The sequence below is a fragment of the Silurus meridionalis genome, chromosome 1 (genome assembly GCF_014805685.1).
Source record: "Silurus meridionalis isolate SWU-2019-XX chromosome 1, ASM1480568v1, whole genome shotgun sequence".
In the NCBI taxonomy this organism is placed as follows: Eukaryota; Metazoa; Chordata; class Actinopteri; order Siluriformes; family Siluridae; genus Silurus; species Silurus meridionalis.
Window position 1 is genome coordinate 5,105,849 of NC_060884.1, and position 24,866 is coordinate 5,130,714.

General features: G+C 37.1%; 1 protein-coding gene across 6 annotated transcripts; it reads right to left on the minus strand.

Annotated features, from left to right (window-relative positions):
- Nucleotides 1-1,473: 1,473 nt before the first annotated feature.
- LOC124403236 (transcription activator BRG1) lies at nucleotides 1,474-24,543 on the minus strand. 6 transcript variants are annotated; one of them, XM_046877266.1, is made up of 33 exons: nucleotides 24,412-24,543; nucleotides 20,722-20,944; nucleotides 20,418-20,550; nucleotides 19,776-20,186; nucleotides 19,015-19,095; nucleotides 18,594-18,861; nucleotides 18,342-18,468; nucleotides 18,063-18,236; nucleotides 17,374-17,547; nucleotides 17,064-17,285; nucleotides 15,228-15,358; nucleotides 15,073-15,127; nucleotides 14,478-14,590; nucleotides 14,223-14,370; nucleotides 12,731-12,894; nucleotides 12,580-12,646; nucleotides 12,368-12,478; nucleotides 12,027-12,269; nucleotides 11,250-11,363; nucleotides 10,896-11,003; nucleotides 10,098-10,184; nucleotides 9,826-9,872; nucleotides 9,571-9,737; nucleotides 8,220-8,383; nucleotides 7,725-7,952; nucleotides 7,562-7,639; nucleotides 6,487-6,705; nucleotides 6,144-6,400; nucleotides 5,884-5,989; nucleotides 4,854-4,955; nucleotides 4,621-4,753; nucleotides 4,011-4,147; nucleotides 1,474-2,296 (listed from the first exon to the last, which is right to left on the minus strand). In XM_046877266.1, the coding sequence occupies exons 2-33, from the start codon at nucleotides 20,923-20,925 to the stop codon at nucleotides 2,258-2,260; spliced, it is 4,812 nt and encodes a 1,603-aa protein (XP_046733222.1). In that variant the 5' UTR covers nucleotides 20,926-20,944; nucleotides 24,412-24,543; the 3' UTR covers nucleotides 1,474-2,257. The 6 variants fall into 6 exon arrangements, with proteins under 6 accessions (XP_046733222.1, XP_046733196.1, XP_046733113.1 ...); XM_046877240.1 differs by having other exon boundaries at nucleotides 5,884-5,992; XM_046877157.1 differs by having other exon boundaries at nucleotides 5,884-5,992; nucleotides 14,478-14,593.
- Between the last annotated feature and the right edge of the window lie 323 nt (nucleotides 24,544-24,866).

Consider the following 24,866-nt stretch of genomic DNA (forward strand, 5'->3'; position numbering starts at 1 on the left):
GGAGAATCTAGGTAGATACTTTAGACCCAACAACGTAGAAAAGCTAAAGGCTGCTACCAAAACAACCTGGGCTTCCATAACAAGTCAGCAGCGTCACCGATCGCCTCACATGCCACTCTAGTGATTCATGCAAAGGGAGCCCCGACCTAGTTTTGAGTTCTGACATTTTCATACTTTTTAGTAGTCCAATATTAATGTGTTAACAATCTTTTTTATTATTAGTAATTTCTTTTTATTGGTCTTATGTAATATTCAAAGTTTCTGAGATAATGATTTTTGGGTTTTCATTAATTGTAAACCATAATCATCAAAATTTTAAGAAATAAACACTTTATATATCAGTCATTATATCAGTCTGTGCGTGATGAATCTATATAATATACGAGTTTCACTTTTTGTATTGAATTACTAAAATAAATCAACTTTTTATTGATATTCTAATTCATTGAGATTCACCTGTATTTAAAAGCAATATGGGATACGAACACCACGAACACTATTATAATGAATATTACTCTTATTTACAAAAAAAACAAAAACATTTCAGAATCTCGTTCCCATCCTTGATGCAGAACATTTATTTTATACTGTCATGTTTGTGCATTTGACCATTCATGTTTAGATCAGACCACAGGCTTTCACTGTTATTTAAATACAAAATCATGTAAAGGTTTATTTGGCTTAACAATTTTAAGCAAATTATAAGCAGCATATTATAAATTGAATAAAGGTTCGTTTTCTTATTATTTTCTGTTAGGATTTTTGTAAGATTCTCAACCAACATTCTGATCAATATTAGTAACTAAAAAAATGAATGGATATGAATGATAATATTGATGCTGGTGTCTTTTAACAAAAGTTACATAGTAAAGTACTAGAACCATGCATATGATTATCCTGATGTCTCACCTAAAGCCATGGGTGGAAGGAAGTGAATGAAGGTGTGTTAGTCTTGTGATGGTTAATGGTTTGTGTGTGTGTGTGTGTGTGTGTGTGTGTGTTAGGCCCTATTTCCACCTGGGGGACATTTACATACATTACAAACAAAAATGTGTGTAATATGGGGCAATTTCTACATAATGCAAGGATTTTCCCGGTACAGCAAAGCTACAATACTGCGGTGTTACATTATTTTATTGATTTATGTAAGTGTTCACGAACACTCCCTGACCAAATCAATACTATGGATTTAATTCCCATTGTAAAGCAATCATACCTGAGTGCAACACTGAAGTTTAATGAATCGTTAACAAATAAAACAGATTTCTACTCTAAACAGGTTAACACTTTCCTATTTTACCAGAGTTTCACTAGAATAGCACTTTATAAATATATTGGTAAATATATTTGTATATGTCCTTTTAAAGGCATAAATGTAAAAATGTTATGAAAGTAAAACAGTGTTGCTTTTATGTCTGATTACTTTTATACCAGTGAAAGATCCATAAAATGACATTGAGAAGACACCCCAAAAAGCTTTTTTCTTTTTTTTTTCTTTTTTACTTCTACTTGACATCACGTTTCTACAAAATCAAAACATACAGTGAATCAGCATGCTGTCCACAATCGAAAAACAACATCAACTTTTGTTTTATCTGAAATCTGCTCTAATCCAGAGCAACAAACACGTCAAGACCGCCAATGGTGTGTCAGACACGTTTTTTGGACGCGATACACAGTACATGGAGCTCAAAAGTTCTTACACACCATCTTGTTGGCTGCCTTAACTTTTAGTTACAAGTACCTCAAGCTGGGAAAGAAATATAACGACAGATTAATTGCTAACCCTATTTGCATGCTGTTGAATGGTAAATGATCGCTCACCAATCGTATGCCGCTAAAAGAAATGAAGACGGCACAGCACTACAAATTTAACACAAGCGCGACATAATTCACGTGTGGAAACAGCTGACAGGATACATCATTAATATACACACAATATACAGTACGACTAATGTGGAATTCATTGTAAAAACAAATGGGTCCACAAAGGGGCAGTGTGCTACAAATTGTCAACATCAAAGCGCATGCAGTATAAGCACAACTGTCTATTTGATTTACTAGTTGCTAGACTAGCTATGTCCAGTGTGTGTGTGTGTGCGTGTGTGTGTGTGTGGTTAACCTGGTATCAATTCAGATTTATTTATCGATACAATATATAATTCATCGTGACTAAAAAGTACAATAATTGCCGCAAAAAAAAAAGATGCGACTTTGCTAAGGCGTTAACAACACAGTTTACGTTGATTAGTGTCTTCTATCCTTGGTCTTCATCACTGGCAGTGTTAGAGCGTTCCTGAAACACACGAGCAGGAGATCACGAGTGACATTTGGCTGCATAATATGTACTTAAATTGCAGGTTTTCAATACAGTACCCTTTTATAATTTTTGAAAGACATAAACAAAAGGAACATGTATGTATGTGACAAACTTGGTCATTTAACTGTATTAATTTTCATCAAACTGGCAAACAATAGGTTCTGAATGAGCTACTGTACATGTAAAGTTCACGTTACACTTATTAGTTATATATAGAGAACATGCTAACTCATTTTATACATGTAAGTTAAATATAGATTGAATGTCAAAAGGAATACTGAACCAACATGGCTAACATTCCACTCTTCAATGCCATGCAGTCCTAATTGAAACAAACTTCACTATACAACAAGACAATGACCCAATGAGCAAACACTCAGCTGAAGTGTCATCTATTATAGAATGGCCTAAATCCTGTTGAACTTCTCTGGGATCGTAAGGTCAGAACAAAATCTCCAAGAAGAAGAACACCTTTGGCGTGTTTTAGAGGTATGGCAAAATATTTCAGCTGAATGTTTGGAGAAACAAGCTGTCCAGATGCCAAGAGTGCTAAGGGAAGACTTTTTAATGCAAATAAAATGTAACATCTGTACAATTATATATTTGTTTGGTCAAAGTAAATTTTGAAATTGTTAAATGATCTAGTTTGTTGCATAGAAACAAAAGAAACGTGCATATGTCTCTCAAAAATGATAAAAGACTGGGTGTTTCCAAACTTGGCAAGACTGTATGTCATGTTTTGTGTAATCAGACATTTGTTTAGCAGTGAAGTTGTGAAGTCTATTAAAAAGAAAACAGGATTTTACACTGAATAAATGAGAGTGATGCAGCAACATAATAGTTCTTAATTCTTTAATATGTCCAGATTTTCCACGTTTTTATCTTTACATTCTGCTCAAAGGATCTAAAGTATAACTTTGACCCTACTGCAGGGTCATATTTTCTGTTGTAACTCATACTCAGGTGCACTGCCATCTGGAACTCTGAGTCCAACATATTCACTATTTTACTATTCACTATTTTTCATTTTTCTTTAATGTGGAGAAATAGGAGCTAAGAAGCTCTTGCTTTGTTTTTAAGCCGCTTCCAGCGAAACATTATTGCAATTATTTGTTTATAACATCCATAACTCACATTTGCACTACTGTACAGTCCACCCATATTTATACTGTATATACTGTATCATACATACACTCATACTTGTACATAACTATATCATGCCATTGAGTATATTGTCTTCTGACATGTCTGTATACGCATATCATTTGCACAGTATATTGTATATTACTATATATACCATATATTATTACTTACTGCACCTTCTGTACATTAATCACCCTCATCCCTGTATATATATGTATCTCAAACCCTATTTATCTACTGTAATTTATTGTAAATAGGCTACTTATGCACTTCTGGTTAGATGCTAGCTGCATTTTATTGGCTCTGTACATGTACCTTGCACAATGACAAAGTTGAATTTAATTTAATCTAATCTAATCTAATCTAATCTATGAGATTTAGGTAAACATTGCAACATTATGACGGCACTCGTCTTTTTTCTTACGCCATTATTGTGATATTCACCCTATAGTGCAAGACCAAAATAAGTCTTGGCTGACTATTTAAATTTGATATAGAGGGAGTATTGTATAATGTGTGCAATGTATGCATGATGCGTATAAATCACCTCTTCTCGTTCTTCCTCTGTGTCATCATCACTGACCACAGGCTTGGCTCTGGTTCTTCCTCCCCTCCTTCTGCCTTTTCCTCTTTCGGTACTGCGCTCTTTTCTGCCAAGTTTAATCTTTACCTTGACTGAACGAGCTGCCAATCATAAGACACACACAAACCCACACACATACAGACTTATAGTCATACATTATTCTGAAAGCTGGACCAAAATGCTTGCCGTAAGAGAAATTATATTTAAAATGCAGATATAGCTGAGCTCCAAAGTCGGCTAAAATGCCCAACTTCTACTATCTTCATTCTTGGGCACTGTAGATCACAGAACCTGGAGTTTAATGTTTTAAGAAAAGTTGCTGAGGAGCAAATTATAACAGTTTAAATGAGAATATATAATGTATGTTGGAACTGATGTTGAAATCTTTGGAATAGAGCGCTATCAGGTCACTTCAGAATCCAGAATTTAGTGGCTCTCCATGAAAGAATGTGATCACATGACCAGCATGTGTGCAATAGATGTTAATCCTATGGATTGCATGTCACACATTTCCACCATCTTTGCATTTTAAAACCTAATCCTCGCTGCACCTCTGGCAATATCGTATACTCACACTCAGACTCAGAACCTTCGTCCTGTTCCTCATCCTCTTCATCACTCTCCTCTCCGTCACTCTCTTCCTCCTTCTCAATCTTTTGTCGTAGGCTAGTAAACACCGACTGCAGCACAATTGAGTCCTCGTAAATCTAAACGTGCGCACACAAAAAAAAAAAAGAAAGTTATACGTGAATATTTGTATCAGTTTACAAGACAGGGGAATGTGTGTATTGGTGTGTGATTTCTCACCAGTGAGCCCTCCAGGTTAAAGGTCTGAGCATTCTGACACAGGAGCATCACGTCTCTCTCTAGGTCATTCAGACTGCGATAGCGGTGGCTGCGTATTCGCTCCTGCACAAAATACACACCGATTAGATTTGAGCTCTTATCAATTTTTACCATCATTTAGCCAAATTTCTTAATTGAATTCATGAATTCACAAAACACAGAACACAGACAGTTACAGGAGTTACATGTTTCTTTACTATAATTCAAGGACCTAGTTTTCTAGATTTCAGACTAAAATCTCAAGCTTCCTAAAGTAAAGCTGCTGCTATGCTTAAGCATGTAAATTTACATTCTTAGTTTCCAGTCCTAAATTCCTAGTCTTGAACCTGTACACTTAAATACTTACTTTATTGTTTTAAGAGAAAGTTTCTGGATTTAAATTTCCAAGCTTAAATTCCTAAGATAAATCAATTTCTTGAGTAGGTTTATGCCTTCAAAATCCTCTCATAATATTCAACATTCGACATCATAGAAGATCTTAAGTGACCTGCTATAGAGTGCTGATCTCATCCCTACTGAACTTTGGGATAAATTAGAATGCTGACTGCACCCCAGGTCTCCTCAAAACACCTAAGTCAGTGCTTGGCTTTACTAAAACACCCATGTGGCTGAATGAGCACAATTCCCCAAAAGCACAACCCAAAAAAAACCTTCGCAGGAGGTTATTATGAGAGCAAATGGGGTCTACATGTGTTCAGGACACACATACGAATCTTACAGTTAGGGGTCCGCAATCTTTTGTACATATAGTCTAGATCCTTGATAGAAATTTCTCCGGTATAGTTGTGAGAGTATAAATTAGTGGATTTATATTCCTGGATTATCCACAAAGTAAAGGTTTCTAGGCTGCATTTTCTAAATTGAAATCAAGCTGGTGTTTTAATCATATAATATATATTCCAGAAATAACTATTAAAGTTATTAGAATACACATCATTCTAGGTTAGTAATGAATGCAAAGTCATGTAAATGTGTGGGAGTGTGCAGTCACCTTGATCTTGCGGAAGTCGACGGGTCTGCGGATCAGCTCGTAGTATTCGGGGAGCTCTTTACGAGACGGCAACTGGATGAAGACTTCACTCAGTTGCCGGCCATTACTGCTGCGAGACCAGGGAAAGTGTGTTAACGACTCATGGGTTTATGAATTATAGGCCATCAGGATGCAAAATTCAGAAAAATCTATTTATGTCCAAGCTATAGCTAGTAAAAAGTCAAGCACAGGTCAAAGCACAGGAAGTGACTAGTTCTCACCTCTCTTTGTATTTAATAACAGCTTCCACAATCTTCTTCATTTTCTTGGTGAGACTGGGAGGGTTCGGTGTTATCTTCTCCGCTGGAGGTCTTCCACGCTTCTTCTGTCTCTTACTGTCCTCGTCTTTGTCTCTAGCTCCACGTGTCCCTGATGTTGATGGACCGGCATCGAGGTCACGATCGCGCTTTCTCTTTCGGGTCGTCTTCTTATGGCGGACTTCCTCCTCGATCTCGTCCAGCGTGCCTTCTTCTATAGCCTGTAGAAAGACAGTGATGAATAAGTACTTTCTAAACTCTTCCAGAAAGAAAAAAAACATTTTTTTTTTACATAGTAACCTCCGACCTTGAGCCACTGTTTCTCAGTGAGCGAGTCACTATAGTCAACTTCCTTCCTCTGGCGTGAGCCACGGCCGAACATTTTCTCTGCCTCCTCCTCGCAGGTGAGCCGCTCGACCTCAGCATCATCCTTCATGATCCAAGTGGGCAGCTCGTCTTCCTCCATGAGTCGAGGCCTGCGCTTCGGGTTCCGAGCCTCTTCGCGACGCCGGTCTAAATCCATACGCTGCGCAAAGGGATGATAGTCTAAACTATTCCATTTTATTGCAGGTGTGGCTTCTAATATTGACCTATCGTAATCAAATGATGTTAAAGAAACCATTGAGATAATAATAATGTGACTCACTTTATTTCAGATTGTTTGCATTTTTCTGGCCCAGAAATTTTAGCTCCTCCCTCAGCTGCAACACACAAGCGCTGCTCATCTCATATTTCTTATGAGGCAACTGGCAATGGTATTCGATTAACCGATAGCCGATAACCAATTAATCAACCAATTATAAAACAAACAAACAAACAAACAAACTTACAAACATAACACTCCATTTAAAATAATACTGAACTTTATCGCAAGATCTAACATATAAATAAATGTAATTCCAATGCTCTGGACTTTTAAACAACAAAACAAAGCTTTAAAGTAAGATTCCATTTTTAACATTAACTGAAGTTTAGTATTTCAACATTTACTAATACATTTCTAAATTAAGTTAATTTTTATTTGATCTGTCCACTTTAGCTAATGCATGATGAACTAACATGAATGAGGTACAACCCTTTACTTTAAAGGAGCAGTCTTTCACTCTCAGTTTTTGCTTTCTTTGCCTTTTATAAAAGGCTGGCAGTGCAGAGAATCCACCTATAGGTGGAGCTACTTTCTGGGACAGAGAAATGAACTGAGTCATCTCATTAATAATGGTGCTGTAGGTGTATAAAATAAAATATTTAGGTAAACATGGTGGAACCAGAGGAATAAAAAAAAGAAAAGAAAAGAAAATGAGGACAATAGAGTTGAGGCACAAAAAAAAATATTTCAGCTCTATGTAATCAGAACCACTTGAATATGTAAAAAGAAGGCAAACCATAAAGTGATCAAACTCCTCTTCACTCCTTGCAATCATCTGATTCACAGTTTCATCATCTGGAACTTCGTCCTCCTCCTGAATAGATGACAGTCAATATTTTAGTAACAAAAGATAAAAGAAATAAAAAAAAAACAAGATAGCACATGTAAAGATCTCAGACCTCGTCCTGCTCCTCATGCTCTAAGATGGCCTGCAGGAACGCACGGCGCTCGTGACTGGAAGATTTCTGGTCGAACATGCCTGCTTGGATGACCTTTTGGTCCACGTTGAGCTTATATTTTGCAGCAGCAAGAATTTTCTCTTCTACACTGTTCACGGTGCACAAGCGCAACACCCGCACCTCGTTCTGCTGCCCGATGCGATGAGCCCGGTCCTGAGCCTGCAGGTCCTACAAAAGGAAATGATAGAAAAAAAGCACGGGAAATTGTATGCATTTAAAGTTGAGTATGACATACTCAAAAATAAAGTCTTTTTTAAGGAACTTCCATTTATTCAAAATACAGATTATATTATACTAAATACACTGTACAATTCATTTTTTAATTGTATAGCGCTTTTAACAATGAACATTGTCTCAAAGCAGAATGTTACCCAGACTATGTGCTCTATGCATCTATTACCAAAAGAAAGCCCAATGTTTAGATAAATGTGGTACCTGGTGAGGGTTCCAATCACTGTCAAAGATGACCACCGTGTCTGCACTCTGTAGGTTGAGGCCCAGACCCCCTGCCCTTGTGCTTAGCAAGAAGATGAAGTATTGCGATTCGGGATCATTAAACGTCTTCAGGAGCATACCGCGGTCCTCTGCCTTAGTGGTTCCTATGTATAAAACATCAAAACAGGTAGAGCATTAGGGATGGTAAGATTAATCGATTCGCATTGGTGCATCACCATAAAAGTTAACGATGTGCAAACAAAATTTGCATCGGATAAAAGTTATCATTTGTATCACGTTGCATCATTTTTAACATATTTCCATGGGTTAAAATGTTTTTATTTATGTTTAATTTATGTTTGTCTAAACCAAGGCAATAAAATTAAACTATTTGTACCATATTAAATTGCAAAGCCTGGTATTTTGCATCTATACCATTGCATTGTATTGCTTTATATCGCATTGTGTTGACTCAAATCGAAATCGGATCACAGTGGATTGTAATAGGGGCGAATCGTATCACATCGCATCTGTGTTTCATATGTATCTTTAATGTATGGTATCATTGGCTATGTATCGCTATGTAACACACTTTCCTGCTCTGACTCTCCTTCTAACTGATTAAGCACAGGTGTGCCATATTTCATGCGGACACACGCGGCGCTCACACACATGGATGCACACACACACTACTAAAAGGGCCTTACTTTAAGGAAATAAAGCAAAATAAACTTTCATTAACTCTTGTCTTTTGACTTTTTCCAAGCCATGACACTTTTTGAAATACGTTGATGTGGAGATGCTTCTTTCCCAGTTTTTGATCTCGTTTGTAGTCTATCTGTTTTTGACTTCCTGTTTTGGATGACTCTTTTGGATTTGTCTGCCCTGGTGTTATTATCTTTTACTATATATTATATATCTTTCAACCTGCATATGCATTTGTTTAGCATTTTATTTTACTAATATAAAATCATCAAATTAAAATGTTCATTTCTTTTTAACCGAAATCTGTTTCTGGTTCCTCAGATATGAACTGGCTTTTAAAACTTTCTACATTTTTCTAATGTTATTGCTATTCTTCTCTTTTGAGATGCTTTTCTGCTTACCATGGTTGTAAAGAGTGGTAATTTTGGATTATCATAGTATCAAGGTGAACATGTGTTACATATTTTAATGTAATGATTTTTTTAATTTTTTGCAGAGAAAATATAAATATGAGTCATTGCAAAGTAGTTCAGAATTGTATGCCTGGCTGCCTTCGGACAGGGAGTGACACTGGGAATGACAAAGTAGAAGGATTATACATTTAAAATGAAAAATAGAATGAAAATATGAACGCTGCTGGTCATACCATCTAGACGGAGGTATTTAAAGTTGCGGTACGCAAAATAGTCCTCCATTATGGTCATCAGTGTTGTCATCTGGCAGAAGAGCAGCACTTTGTGATTGGTTGCTCGGAGTTTGGGAAGGATCCGGTCCAGCACCTCAAACTTTCCAGAGGCTCGATATAGGTCAGCACTGGTTAGAGGTCAAAGGTTTAAAAAAGGTTACTGTAAGTGCTTACATTATTTATGTACTATATAATGTTATGTTTTAAATGACCTACCCTTGTACAATACCACCAGAGAAACCCAAGTGCTCAGAAAAGGACTCCTGCGTTAAATAAAGAGTATGAACATTAAAGAAGCCAGACAGTGCTCTTAGACATTTAAATATGAAAAAGATTGTTTATGTAGACGTCCCATGTAAAGACTTGCAGCTAAAGCAGCTTGCAGCTGACTTCCCATGATGCGATAGAAAAGCTACCAAGTGCTCTTTCTTCTAGATTATACATCATTTTGGTAAACAGTATACCGATTGCTTTAATGCAGGTAGTACCTCAATCTGCTGGAACATGTAGGGATGATTACAGATCTTCCTCAACTGCATGATCGTGTTCATCAGAGTTTTAGTGCCACCTTTTCCCTAAAACACACACACATTCACTTAGCTATAAAGCAATTGCAGTGTATCGGGTCTTCTAGCAAACCACACAGCCTACAGACATTGAATTATAATTACATCTATTTGAGGCTTCATTATTTGACAGTGTTTTAACATGTGTTATAACACAGCGCAGGTGAATTCTCAAATCTGATTGGTCAAAGGGTGTTGATTTATTTTCTCTAGTAGTAGCTCAGGACAATAATACTGGCTAGTGTTAACACCTTCTTGATATGGTTTCTGTAAGGTGTTTAATTTTTATTTTTGGAAGGAGTCTTCAGTCTCAGTGCTTTGTAACAGAGATCTTTTGCAACTTAAAAAGGTTTGTAACATGATATGTGGATGTAAATGTAACTATATACATAGACTATACTAGAAACATACAAAATGTATGAAAATAATATAAATATTTGCTTTTTTGGTGTTTAAATGGAAGAAATGTGTTTATTATTATTTAATACCTGCATATAAGTTGTACTTGTACTTGTAATGCTATATACATCAATTTGCCTAAATATATTAAATAAATTCAGGATGAGATGGTGGTGTCAAATTTGAGTAGTGATACTAACTCAAATAATAGCATAGCTGCTGATTAATTTCCATGGATTTTTTTTAAATTAAATATCTCTTGCACTTATTTCAGATACAAGATATCATCATAAGGTCTGAACTAATGACCCATCTACTTACCTTCTTGTCTTTTTCTGATCCGTCAGTAAGCAGAACCCCTTTGGCTTGCATGTGTCTGTAGAGAACCCTCTGCAGCGCTGACATGTCACACTTTATCACGTATTCCACCTGCGGCAAGATACAACAAAACACGGAAAGCTCAGACTTTTCATATTTTGTAAGCATCTTTGTATGCTTTGATTTATTTGGAACAGTATATTGTGAAGTATGTTAGCGCTGTTATGTACATAAAATGTTATGACTTTAGAGACACCTGGAGAAAAGTATTTTAGAAAACCGAGTGCTCATTTCATATATTTTGTATATTTTCAGGACAAATGATGTCAAGGTGTACGTGCTGAAGGCTCTCCTGACCTTCTCCGGTAGCTGAGCTTCTACCTCCTTTTTTAGCCTACGTAACAGGAAGGGACGGAGCACTTTGTGGAGACGCCGAATAATCAGGATTGTCTCCTCTTCGTTCAGGTCCACCTGTATGTGAGAAAAAAGTAGCGAGCGCAAAGAGAAAAAATTAGGGTTTAACTCATACAACAAAATAAAAACAATGAATACGTTCTTGTTCATTTCAGGTTAAATGTCTTTTTTTCATGATCTCAAGCTATTTTAAGGTAAAAGCCCGCACATAAAGGTTTTTCGCATGATGCTACATTGGTTTTGTGTACAAGCTTTTGTTAGCAATCATAGTTTTGCAGCTACAATTCAATACAAAAAAAACCCACTATTTCTTATCCAACTACATAGTTGAGGAAATGGTTTTAATGATTTGAAGGCCAAAGTATATAAATGCTTCATGTTGTACTGGGATAAATCCAGTAGCACCGGAAAAATCGCTCTTTGAGCAAATTGATTAATGTTAAGAAGTGCAACCATAGTTTTGAATATTCACACCAGAGCCTACTTAACATTGGACAAAAGAAGGACATGTGACTTAATATGCAAGATGAATCATAACATCTCCAAATGTGGGTTTATCAAGAATGAGAAGTAAATTATATTGTAGATGCTAAATTATTCTACTTGCTTTAAAGTTTTCTTGTGTTTTAGACTTTTATGTAGAAGTGGCTTTAAACCAGCTTGCTTTTGTTTTTATGATGTCATGCCTGGAGTGAACAAAAAAAACCCAAAGACTCAGACCTTCTCTCCAGTCATGGCGAAGGGGGCGTTGAACCACTGTTCGAATGTGCTGCAGCTCTTGAAGATGGTTGGCAGCAGGAAGTTGAGCAGCGCCCACAGTTCAGGCAACTTGTTCTGCAGCGGCGTCCCCGTCAGCAGGACACGCCTCGGAGCCAGGTAGTGTGTGTTCAGTACTTGAGTCAGCTTACAGTGGTGGTTTTTCATCCGGTGCCCCTCATCCACGATCATATACTTCCAGCGAATCTGATCACAGTGACAAATGCATGAGAATGAGTTCAAACCAGACAGCAGATCAGCTGCATCTCAGATTCTGCCCGGACACTCAAATGTTCCTTTATTACCTTCGCTAGGACTTGTTTGTCTTTAATGATGTACTCGTAGGTGGTGAGGAGAACGTTAAATTTGCCGCTGCGGAGTTGAGGAACAAACGCCCGCCTGGCTGCAGGAGATCCCTAAGCACGTAAATATACATTTTTAAATGTCTGATAAGGTTTTCATAATAGCGTTAGCATTTTTGTGGCCAAATACAAGGCTCGTCTCCAGACGCACTTACCTTGTATGAGACTTTCACTACTGACGGGGCCCATTTGTCAAACTCGTAGACCCAGTTAGAAAGAGTTCTGCCCCCAAAAAACACAAATTTCCAATCAAGCACCAAACAAAGAAATAAACAAAAGGTTCTGAAACAGCACTGCGTGACTCACGAAAGCGGTACGATGATGAGATAGGGCCCATTGAGACGTTTGTACTCCATGAGGTAGGTGATAAGCGCAATGGTCTGGATGGTCTTTCCTAAACCCATCTCATCAGCTAGGATTCCATTCAGATTATTATTGTACAGAGACACCAGCCACTCCAAACCCTTAATCTGAAGATACATAAAATGAATAGAATAGGATTCAGATTAAATCACAGATTAGAGTATTGACATTTAAAAGATATAAGGGAAGGGTCTAAAGGGTCTACACTGTATGGAACAAATTTATTGGAACACCTGACTTCTCCAGCCATATGTGGTTCTTCCCCAAACTGATACCACAAAGTTAAAAGCACACAATTGTATAGGATGTCTTTGGATGTGGTGAATTTGAACTAAAAGGCCCAAACCTGTTCAAGCATGACAATGCTCCTGTGCACAAAGCCAGCTCCATGAAGTTTCAAGTAGAAGGTCTTGAGTGGCCTGCTATAAAGCTCTAACCATAAGCCTATTGAACACCTTTGGAATAAACTGAAACACTGACTGTACCCAAGGCCTCCTTACCTACATCATTACCTGAACTTTACTAACACCCTCGTGAATGACAAATCTCTGCAAATACACTCTTCCAAGAAGAGTGAAGGCTATTATCAAAGAAAGTTTGGACTAAATGTATATGTGAACTTTTGTCCATAAAGTTATCCATCTGATTTTAAATAGAATACTGTTAATTGTATTATAGCAGATTATACATTAAAGCAAAATCATCTTAGCAAAATGTTTTACCAGACAGATATATTAGCCTAATCTTTATAGCTAACTTGCTAATACCGTCGTCTACGAAATGAATTATGCAATATACATATGTCCTCAATATGTAGCGATAAGCTAAACAAATGTTCAACATTATGTCTATTGGCATTTAGCAGTTACATGTTCTAAGCTCTGTTATCTTTTCTTAGTTTGTCTGTTTTGCCTTTCTGGTTGAAGATTTCTGATACTGCATACAGTATATACCATAATATTAATTTATTCAAACCAGTTTATTCAAATTCAGTTTTCTATTCAGTTATTCACATTCAGTCTACTCATGTAGATTTGGAACGCGGTGTATCATACTAAAAGCACTTTCACTACAACTCTTAACTTAACAAGTGAATTTGTTTCATAATACTGACCTTTGTTTTCCGAATTTTAGATAAAGCACATATCATTTTAATTCAGAAGTCAGTAAAAAAAAAAAAAAAAAAAATATATATATATATATATATATATATATATATATATATATATATATATATATATATATATATTTATATATATATATATATATATATATATATATATATATATATATATATATATAATATAAATATAATAACCAGAACTGTAATTTCTATGTTGTATATCATTCAGGAATATAGTTTTGGTTTCTGACATGATTTTATCCAGGGAGGTGTTAAAACAATAAAGAAAGTTACACTATCTCAAGTTTTTACCTGATACTGTTTGAGTTGGCCGTTGATCAACAAGGACGACTGTCTGTCTACCCTCTCAGTGACTGCATGAGCCACTGCGTAGTACGACTGCAGGCCACGTGCGAACGCAGCACCACCGTACTCATCATCTACATCCTGCTTAGCATGCCTACAACACACACAGACAGATGATGAATTATGGCTAATCACATTTAATTTAACTTGAACCATCTAAGTGCCTTCTATTCGGCTTTCTCCTGTCTGAAGGTTTCGTACTCGATGATGTGACGAGCATCCACTTCTGATACATCCTCACTGTCTGGATCTGGAATCTTCTTCTTTTCTTCCACAGGAGCCTGCGATGGCTGGGGCTGTTCTTCCTCTTCCTCCTTCAGTTAATTAGAAGGTAAAACAAAAAAATGTTTTACTTACTTACTTATTTACTAAGAATTAAAAATTTAATTCGTGTTTATAGACATATACTGTTTCCCATTTCCCAGACTGGCACATATACTGAATATTTAATGATGGAGAAACATAAATAACAAAAATTTGATGATGGAGATGAAGATTGTGAATCTAATCAAATATGAAAAAAATTTAAAATAAATAAAAATCATAGTAAAAAACAAATGTTAATAAATATGACTATTGATGATAGAATAAAAAACGATTAATGTCATGATGTTCTCTGTTTAAGAAAGGAAAAAAAAATGTTAACTGCATTAGAATATCTAAAAAATAGTTTTAGAGAATATAAATGGACATTAGAAATTGAATTTAATAGCAATACAACTGCATTTTTTTCCTGTCAGCATAATAATTTTATCACTTCAACAAAAATACAGGACGACACTACTAGCTGCCTCACCTCGTCCTCCTCAGAGCCGGTGTCCTCGCTGTCTGATCTTGGGGCAACCTCATATCTGTGAACAATAAGAGAACAACCGTTCAAAACAAAGACATCCTGCTATAAAACCAGCTACGTGAGTAAAAAGCCTCAAGCCAGGCTAGCAAAATGCTCACCCAGGGTTCATCTCCAGCCAGGTATCCAGCTGTCCTGCTTTGGGGGCATCTACTCCGCTCAGGATCTTCCCACTGTCCACATGGATCACCTTCACAGGCAGGTCGCTCATCTGACTCGTCTCGTCCAGCGGCTACAAGGGAAAGAAGTTGCACGGACGGATCATGACGTGTAAAATTAACTTTATGATATACCCTATGGAAAACATAAGATCACTGTACAATTTAAAGTGTAATAAAACCAGATTTAAATCAGGAAAAATTCATGCAATATTCCAAGTTGTTGTGTCTTATTATTACTCAGTCATAATTAAAGCATATTATTTAGCAACTACTGTAAATTTTTTTGTAGCTACTATCTCTGAATGAGGAACATGATTAGTCATGTTTTGTGTTTGTGATTATATACAAACGCCTGTCCTTTCCTGCCATATGTGTTTCTTCTCCAAACTGTTACCACAAACCTGGAAGCACACAATTATATAGGACGTCTTTGGATGCGGTGTAATCAAATTTAATGTTCACTTGAACTTGGAAATTGAAACCTGTTCCAGCATGACAATGCCTCTGTGCAAAAATGAGCTCCATGAAGATATAGTTTACATGGTTTGAAGAGGAAGATTTTGAGTGGTCTGCTATAGAGCTCTGATCTCAAACACCTTTGGGATGACTTTAAACACAAAATGCATCCCAGACCTCCTCACCTCACATACATCAGTACCTGACTTTACTAACACCCTTGTGGCTGATGAACACCAATACCCACAAGCACACTCCAAAATCTAGTGTAATATTTCCCAGAAGAGTGGAGGGAATTATAAATGCAAATTAGGACTAAACATGGAATGCGATGCTTTAAAAGCACATACTATACTTATGACCAGGTGTCCACAAACTTTTGGCAATTAGTTATATTCTACACAAGGACACTCTACATTGCTCTAAACCAGATTTAGAATTTTCTACACGGCTCTGAGTCTGTTATAGGATTCACTAAACTGCACCAAACCAGTTTTAGTATTAGCTCAACATCCACTATTGCCAAATGACATAAACTGCAACTTTGATGATTATTTCTTTTCTGCTGTAACACTGGTCACAATGTGCACTTTGACAATGTGTGCACTGTACTTTAACTCACATCATTTCCGATAGTTTGCTATGATTACATAAAATACTTTTATATACTGTATATCCATCTATCTATCTATCTATCTAGCTGTCTATCAATTTATAAAATGTGTATAATATCCTATGACACTGTCTACATGCAAAATTGATCGATCTTTTAGTATATTCACCAGTTATCAAAGTAATTATTATTCACTGCACATTAGCGGACATTTCTAATAGAAGTCGGCTACAACTATCGGTTTTACTGATAATCAGCATCGATAGTCGATTGCTGGAACTATCAACTATCAGCAAAAATCCATACAGATAGTTTTTCCAGCTTCCGGTCTGCTGTCATTACGATGTCACACGACGAGACTGTGCACTGCACGAAGAGCCCTATATTATATTCAATAATTATAATTTATTTAATTATTTACATGTATTCATATAATTAATACATTCATATTCATTTCATTTAGCACATTTTTTATAATTTATTAGTGGGGGTTTTTTTTGGAATAAAGTTTAATACAATTTTACATGGAGTGTTGTTTTTTTATCCAGTATTCATTTTAAAAATCAGAAGGTACAATCCAACCTAGCTATTGGTATTAGTAAAATCTACTATTGGTCGACCTCTAGTTTATAATACGCCTGCACTGAGAAAATACATACGTACATATTTTGGAAATTTAACCTTAAAACAGATGAACCTTCACCCACCTCTCCGTCTGGTCCCAAAGCTAACGGCTGCCCTTCTGCATTCTCTAGCTTCTTCTTCTTTTTCTTCTTTTTCTTCTTCTCCTTCAGAGCTTGGGCTGCCTTGTGAGCGCGAACCAGCTCAGTTAGGTTGGCCACGTACTCGTCAGTCTGCTGCAGCAGGTAGGCCAGACGCTTATCCTTCTTTTGATCGATCAGCTTCCTGTAACCCTCTTCATCTTCTGCCTGGAGAGTGAAAAAAACCAAGGCATTTACTGTATTAATGCTACACATATGTCATATTTGAAGTGTATACTTGTATGCGTGTTTTTACCATCAATCTTCTCATTCTCTCCTTCTCAATGCGTTCATTCTCTTTCTTCTGCTCTCGCTCCGTGTTGGCATGGTACGTTGCCACAGCTTTGGTCAGCTTCTGGATCTTTCCAGTGATGGAGCGATGGTACTCTTTAAAGTCTTTGGCATGCTGAAGGATGCTGTTTAAATATTCCTGAAAGAAAACAAGAAATCAAGGGAAATTCAGACTGCACACTAAACATTTGATATGCATATTTAGATTAGATTTAGATTAGATTAAACTTTATTGTGATTGTGCAGAGTACAAGTAAAGGGCCAGTAAAATGCAGGTAACATCTAACCAGAAGTGCAAAGAAAAATGTATAAAATAAATCAAGCTAATATACAAAAATATACATACTATATATATATATATATATATATATATATATATATATATATATATATATATATATATAATTGAGTCTCAATAAACATTGATATACAGTATTTAGAAAATTTAAAAGTAACTACAGATTTTACAGATGTAATATTTAGTTTAATTTAAATAAACACTATGAAGGTCAATGCAGGTTAAACACTGAAACATTGGTGAATGTTAATAGTTATTTAATGTGTTAGATTTTGGTAATTATAGTTTATCAATGCTGATAATTATGGTAAACATTGCATTATATTGTGTTTACTGCATTTGTTTTGGTTGCTTACCTGGTGTTTCTGCCGCCGCTTGCGTTCTTGTTCAATCTTTTGCTGCTTCTCCAGTTTCTCAGTGATGCGAGCCTCGCGAAGGGATTGTCTCTTACTGCGCTTGTAAGCCTTCGCATCCAGAGCCGTCTCAAGAGCCGCATCACGCCTCATACACACCACCACCTCTTGACGCAACTACACCACACGCACAGTGGAATTTCAGTTTCGTTACTACATTAGTAATAAACACAAAAAAAATTTTAAATCCTACATTTGACCAATTAACCATCGAAGGCAAACCTGTCTCTGAAAGTTGAGCAGTCGGAGCGCTTTGAGCTCGATGGTGGCCTTCGTACGTAGATCTCCGGCTAGTGAGCCCGGAAGATTCTCTAGCTCCTGGATACGGTGTGTTATGCGAGCTTCAAGCCTGATGAAAAAACACTATTTTACAAATAAAATACTACACCGTTTGTGTATTTTTGGCTTTAGGTGAAATATGGAACGATATACGGTCTGATGTTAACATTATATTCTAAGAAGCTTGTCTCCTGCCTGAATTCTCTTTCTTGCAGAATCTCAACAGGGTCCAGGCCACAGGGTTTCTGCATGGGAGTGATGCGGTTGTGTTTCTGATGGAGCGGGATGGTGGGTGCCGGCTGGGCTGAGTGTCCGGGGTGGCCTGGAGACTGAGTTTGAGGGGGCATTACTGGGGAGGCAGCAGGAGGCACAGAAGGGGGCACCGGAGACGGGCGACCAGTGGGTTGGGGAGGAATCAGCTTCTGAGGGGCATTTGAAGGCGTGGCTGCATTCACCATGGGACCTTCGAAGCAATGCAAATATGTTACAATATTAAAATATACTCTGGGATCTTTCCAAACCAAACACAGTAAGTAGATAGAAGAAATCAGAGTTAATTTCTAATAATTTAAAACTTTTTTTGCCTCTACTGTACAAGAAAATAAAAGTGTTTTACCCTCAGGCCAGGTTTTTGGTGGCCCATTGGCAGGGGGAACGGTGTTTGGGCCAGACGGGGGGACACTTGGACCACTCAACACTGAGGAGCATCCAGAACACACTGAACCTTTACTTAAGTCACCACAGCATTAAGCCAAAATGCTCAGTGCACTTGATTACGTATTATTGTTATGTTATACTTTATGTCTATGTATATGTATATGTCTAATACGGTATATGTCGGAATATAGACCAAATATGAAAAAATTTTATGTGCATCCTATCCATTGTCTTGCGATTCATGCCTCTTAAAGTTTGCCACATTGTAACCTGGAATTGAAATAAAATTATTGTATTATTTATTTGGAATTAATAATACGTTATAAAATTGAGAAGCCTGTGGATTATCAGTCAAGAGGAAATCAATATAGCTAGCAAAGGAAACTGATCAGGGGTTAGATTTGTTTAAAAATGCTTCTGAGTCCATAAAGAGTTGTTCCTGAGAGTTGAATAGATGTACACATTATAAAAGGAAATCCAATTTGGTTAAAAAAAAAAACAAAAAAACTAAATCTGGACCAGACCTCAAAGCCCATACCTCCATGTGATTTAGATTCTGTGTCAAAGCTCCAGGTGGAATAATATTTCAATTCCATCTAACATGTGGGAAGGCTTTTGTAAACCCTTATGCAAGACACAGTCATTATTTCAGCATTTTGACATTTTGATCCATTATATCGTTTTTGATATTACTGTGTATAGCATCAGAACTTTGCTCACCATGCCCTCGACTGAAGTTTGGTCCCAAAGGACCAGGACCTGTACCTGGCCCTCCTCCTCCACCAGGGGGCAGACTTGGCATAGCCTGGCCTTGCTGCATGCCTGCCATGGGTCTCTTGCCCTGTACTGCCATCTGTAGGTGGTCGGGGAGAGGCTGTCCACGTGCCAGCATCTTGTAGGCCATGATTTGGGCCCTGAGCTGATGCAGCTGGTTTTGGTTAAAAGGTGTTGGGTTGGAAGAGGATCCAGGTGTGTTGCTCTGAGTCCCAGAACGGCTCGGCTGAGAGTCAGCACCCTCCAGTGGACTGGAGGACGTGCAGGAAGAGGATAGTAGAGGACCGGAGGACGGAGGGGCGCCGGCCTGAAGAGGACTGGAGACGTGGTCCGAGGAGCCCAGTGGAGAGGGGTAACCTTTAGATGTAGGAGAAACAGACAATTACATATTGAAATATTATAGTTGTAACTCTTATTTACTCATTTTACAAACCTATTACACAGTCACTATAGTGATACTACATGAAATGCAATTAAGTTGCGAAATTGATGAATGAATAATAAATATTAATACAGTAATAGGAATACAGTAAATTCTCGAATCACTCCATCATCTCACATCATCTCACACAAGAATATGGCTTTTACCTTGGGAGTGCTGGTCCATAGGACTCGGTGGAGGCCCCATGCCAGCATGTCCGCCTGCTCTCATGGACACGCCTTTCATCTGCCCAAAGCGAGATTCCTCCGCTACATTCTTCTCATGTAGACCCTCCAGAGACTGCACAATCACACACACACACACAAATGTGTACATTTCTTGTAGACAAGCTCTAACATCATATAAGGTATAATAAACAGAACTGTATGTTAATACTGTTTTAAAACAGATATAAGTTTTGCCTCTTTTACAAGTGCAAATATAATCCAAAAACCTGTATTGTGGTCTTACTTTGTGCATGGGGTGCATACTGTCCTGTTGTGTGTATCCAGTTGCTCCTTGTTGAGAGACATTGTGTCCCGATGTGGTGGAGGGTCCAGGGCTTGGGCCCATCATGCCATGGGAAGATCCGGGTGAGGGTCCAGGCCCCATCATCGGCCCAGGAGAAGGCCCGGGACCTGGGGAAGGTCCTAGTGCAGGATCTGGGGTCGACATTTTTCCTCTCTGCTTATTCCTGCATATCAGAAAAAAAAGAAAAGATTTATTATATAAATGTGGAAACTAGGGCTGCAACAACTAATCATAAACATCAAAATAATCGATAAAGTAATTTGTTGTCAATGAATTGTCCAAAGAATTGTCAAGTTACAGGTTAGCGTGACGGTCTTGCAAAATTGGCGGAAAGTACAGGGTAAACCTGCATCAGGAAAAAGTGTGTGTCCCAAGTCAGCCAAGGCATAGGAGCGTTTTATGATAATCGCAGCTGGAACGCAGAGAAAACTGTACCTGGAAGTTATGCAAAGCGGAGCTTGTGTGGGACGGAAGCAGCACAGTGATGCACGAGCACATGAAAAGAAAACACACTGGTGTCACGAAAACATCAGCACGTTAAGCAAAAACTGGATAATCCTCATCATGTGAAAATAGTGTAGTTTAATAAAGCGCTATTGTGTAAACTGTTTGTTTTGTAACTTCAGGAAAGTCGCACTGGATCTCTTCTGTCGTGACTCGTGAGCATCAGGTTGCAGGATGAGCTCGCTTCCCACAGTGATGGGTTCAATTAAAACAAATAACAGCGGCGATAAACGAGCACATTTTTTAGTCACTGTTGTGGTTTTCAGCGAATGACTATGCATTTGTACACCAATGCAGATTGTTTTCCTTTCTTTTTAATCAAGTCTGTTTGGAGTTTCTCCATTCTATTCTCTTTTTATAGCATTTGTCTAGTATAAGTAACTGATCTGTTTTCTAACGTGATTTACTGCAGCTTTACTACGTTCAAATGCTTGTTTTCATTGTTTGTATATTTTTGTGTTATTATGTATTTATGTATGTATGAAAAATGTATTATACAATAATAATGTACAAGAATTCTAGATTCTTATATCTTCATAAATAAACATTATATATATATATATATATATATATATATATATATATATATATATATATATTTTATTTTTTTTTTACATTTTCAAAATAATGTATTTTATAGATTTTTAAAAAATGTTTGTCTATTTTCCATCTTCAAAATACAATACTAATGTTGCTTTACAAGTTACAAATTGCTTAACCTTGCATACTTAAATGCTGGGTTTTTTTTTCTTTTTATTATTATTATTTAGTTTTAAAAGAAGCATACCAAGCATGTGTGAATTTGTTTAAAGGAAAAAAAATCCCCATTCACTCTTTAACAAGCAGCCACTTTAAAATGTCTAATTTAAAGATAGTTAAACTCTACAAAGATAGATAAACTCTACATTTTTTTGCATTTTTTTAAGTACAACTTTAAAATAAATACCATGAATTTGAGTTTGATATAGTTATAATAAGCAAAACATCAAATAACATTTTTTCCTATCTGATTAATCAAAAATAAATAAATAAATAAAAATGTATCAGATTAATCGATTATCAAAATAATCGTTAGTTGCAGCCCTAATCGAAAATGTAGGCTGGTTTGTTTTGGTTCTGACAGCAATTTACCCATTATTTACTTTTGCTCTAGAGCAAATTGGAACGATTCTTCTTCTTCCGGCTTCTACCATTAGGGGTCGCCAGAGCGCATCATCCTCTCCACACGCCCCTGTCCTGTACATCTGCCTCTTTCAACCCAACTACCTGCATGTCTTCCCTCACCACATCCATAAACCTCCTCCTTAGCCTTTCTCTTTTCCTCGTTCCTGGAAGCTCCATCCTCCACAAATTGGATCGATTACTATTATTATTTACAAAAATCTATTCAACTTTCTCAGCTTCATCCACACATCCAGATCTAAGATGGCCACTTAGCTATGTGCCCATTTTATAAATCACAGCGTGTCATTACCATTTAATTATATTCATCGTGCTTTGTGGCATTAATGAGAATATTAAAAAAAGTGTTTTTTATGTACACTTTTATTTTATATGTATAAAATACAGCTGCCAACAAAAGTGAGTACACCCTAAGTAATAACATCTGTATGTCGTGTAAAAATGCAAAGCCAAATGTCCTATATTAACCCCAAACACACCGCCAAGATGAAACTGCCTTGCTGAGGAAGCTGAAGGTGATGAAATGGCGAAGTATGTCTCCAGACCTAAACCCTAGTGACCACCTGTGGGGCATCCTCAAGTGGAAAGTGGAGAACCGCCATGTGCCTAACATCCAGCAGCTCTGTGATGTCATTATAGAGGAGTGAAAGAGGATCCCAGCAACAACCTGTGCAGCTCTGGTGAATTCCATACCCAGGAGGATTAAGGCGGTGGTAGATAACAATGGTGCTCACACAAAATATTGACACTCTGGATACAGTTTTGAAATGTTCACTTAGGGTGTACTCACTTTTGTTGCCAGTAATTTAAATAATAATGGGTGTATGTTGAGTCCTTTTTAGAGGTCAGTAAATCTGTACTGCTATACAAACTGAACATCAATTAATATAAAGTATATTTAATTTCCATTTCTATAGTAATGTCCCATGAAAATTATAATAAAATGGTTGTGAAATTTGAGGGGTGTGCTAAATTTTGTGAGAAACTATATCTATATCTATATCTATCTATCTATCTATCTATTTATCTATCTATCTATCTATCTATCTATCTATCTATATATATATATAAAATGCAAAACACTTTGAAGATCACAGGATGAAGGAAATTATATATCTGTAATCTTCCCTCCCCTCAGTTGAAAATGAGTTGATAAATATTTTATAAATAAATAAATAAATACATACATACATATAAATAGACTAAATGAAAACAGCTCTCTTACAGCTCCATTGCCTCCATTGTATGTTGTGTGTCTAGACTACCTCTGTTTTTTCCAGTGTTCTTCTGGTAATAATAAACTGCCCCTGGGTCTAGATGGTTATGTGAGTGTGTGTGTGTGTGTGTGTGTGTGTGTGCTTGGTGGCCTGCAAGAACCTGTCTCATCCAGCATGTATCCCAGCCTTGTGCCCTGTGTTATCTCAGATAGGCTTTGGATTTATTGTGACCCTGATTAGTATCAATGAATACAGAAATGAATGAATGAAAATATAAATATAAAAAAGCACAGGCCTGTTTAAACAATGCTTCAGAAAGGTGCAAATGAAATACAAAGCAAAAACGATGCTATTAGGAATAGGGAATGGCAGGTGATGATGATTATGATGGTGGTGATGATGCTGGATGTTGCAGCTGGATGAGATTCCTGATCAAAGGCGTGGGATGTTTGCAGCTGGACTAAAACCTGACGCCAACACGAACAAAGCTGATTTGAAATGCATAACGCAGATCTCTGATCACACACACAGAATAGGTTGAATACACTGCAGGACCATGCAGATCCAGCCTGCTGATCCATGAGCAGGGTTTAACACAGAAAATGTCTTCCACCTTGTCCTTTTGCGGCTCGCCATAAAATGGCCAAAGAAGAAGACAGCAGCGTTGTCGTTCTGTTCCAGCTGAAACAAGCCGAATGGATACCCATGTGAAATAGAGCAGACTTACCGCCAGAACCGTAACTGGGGGTTTAAGGGCTGTCGAGCTCGCGCTCCTGCATGGCTCAGGCTGATGTCTGGTTTCGCTGTAATTACCGGAAAGCTTCCTAAGCAGCAATGAGCGAGTCAAGAGAGAGTCGGCTCCTTCAAAAATGATTCATTTCGCAGAGTCGGTTCTACTGTCAACATAATCATATTAATCTTATTTTTAGAAAATAAAACGCCTTTATAGTTGTTGTTAGCATAGTTTGCATGAACGGACCTCATAATATCAAATAAATCTCCCCAATAATAAATCACGTATTTTACTGTCAATTATCTATCTATCTATCTATCTATCTATCTATCTATCTATCTATCTATCTATCTATCTATCTATCTATCTATCTATCTATCTTAAATTAATATGTTTTTAATACTCTAATGAACATGGGCATCAAATATTCTTGAAAATGTTTTAAAGTA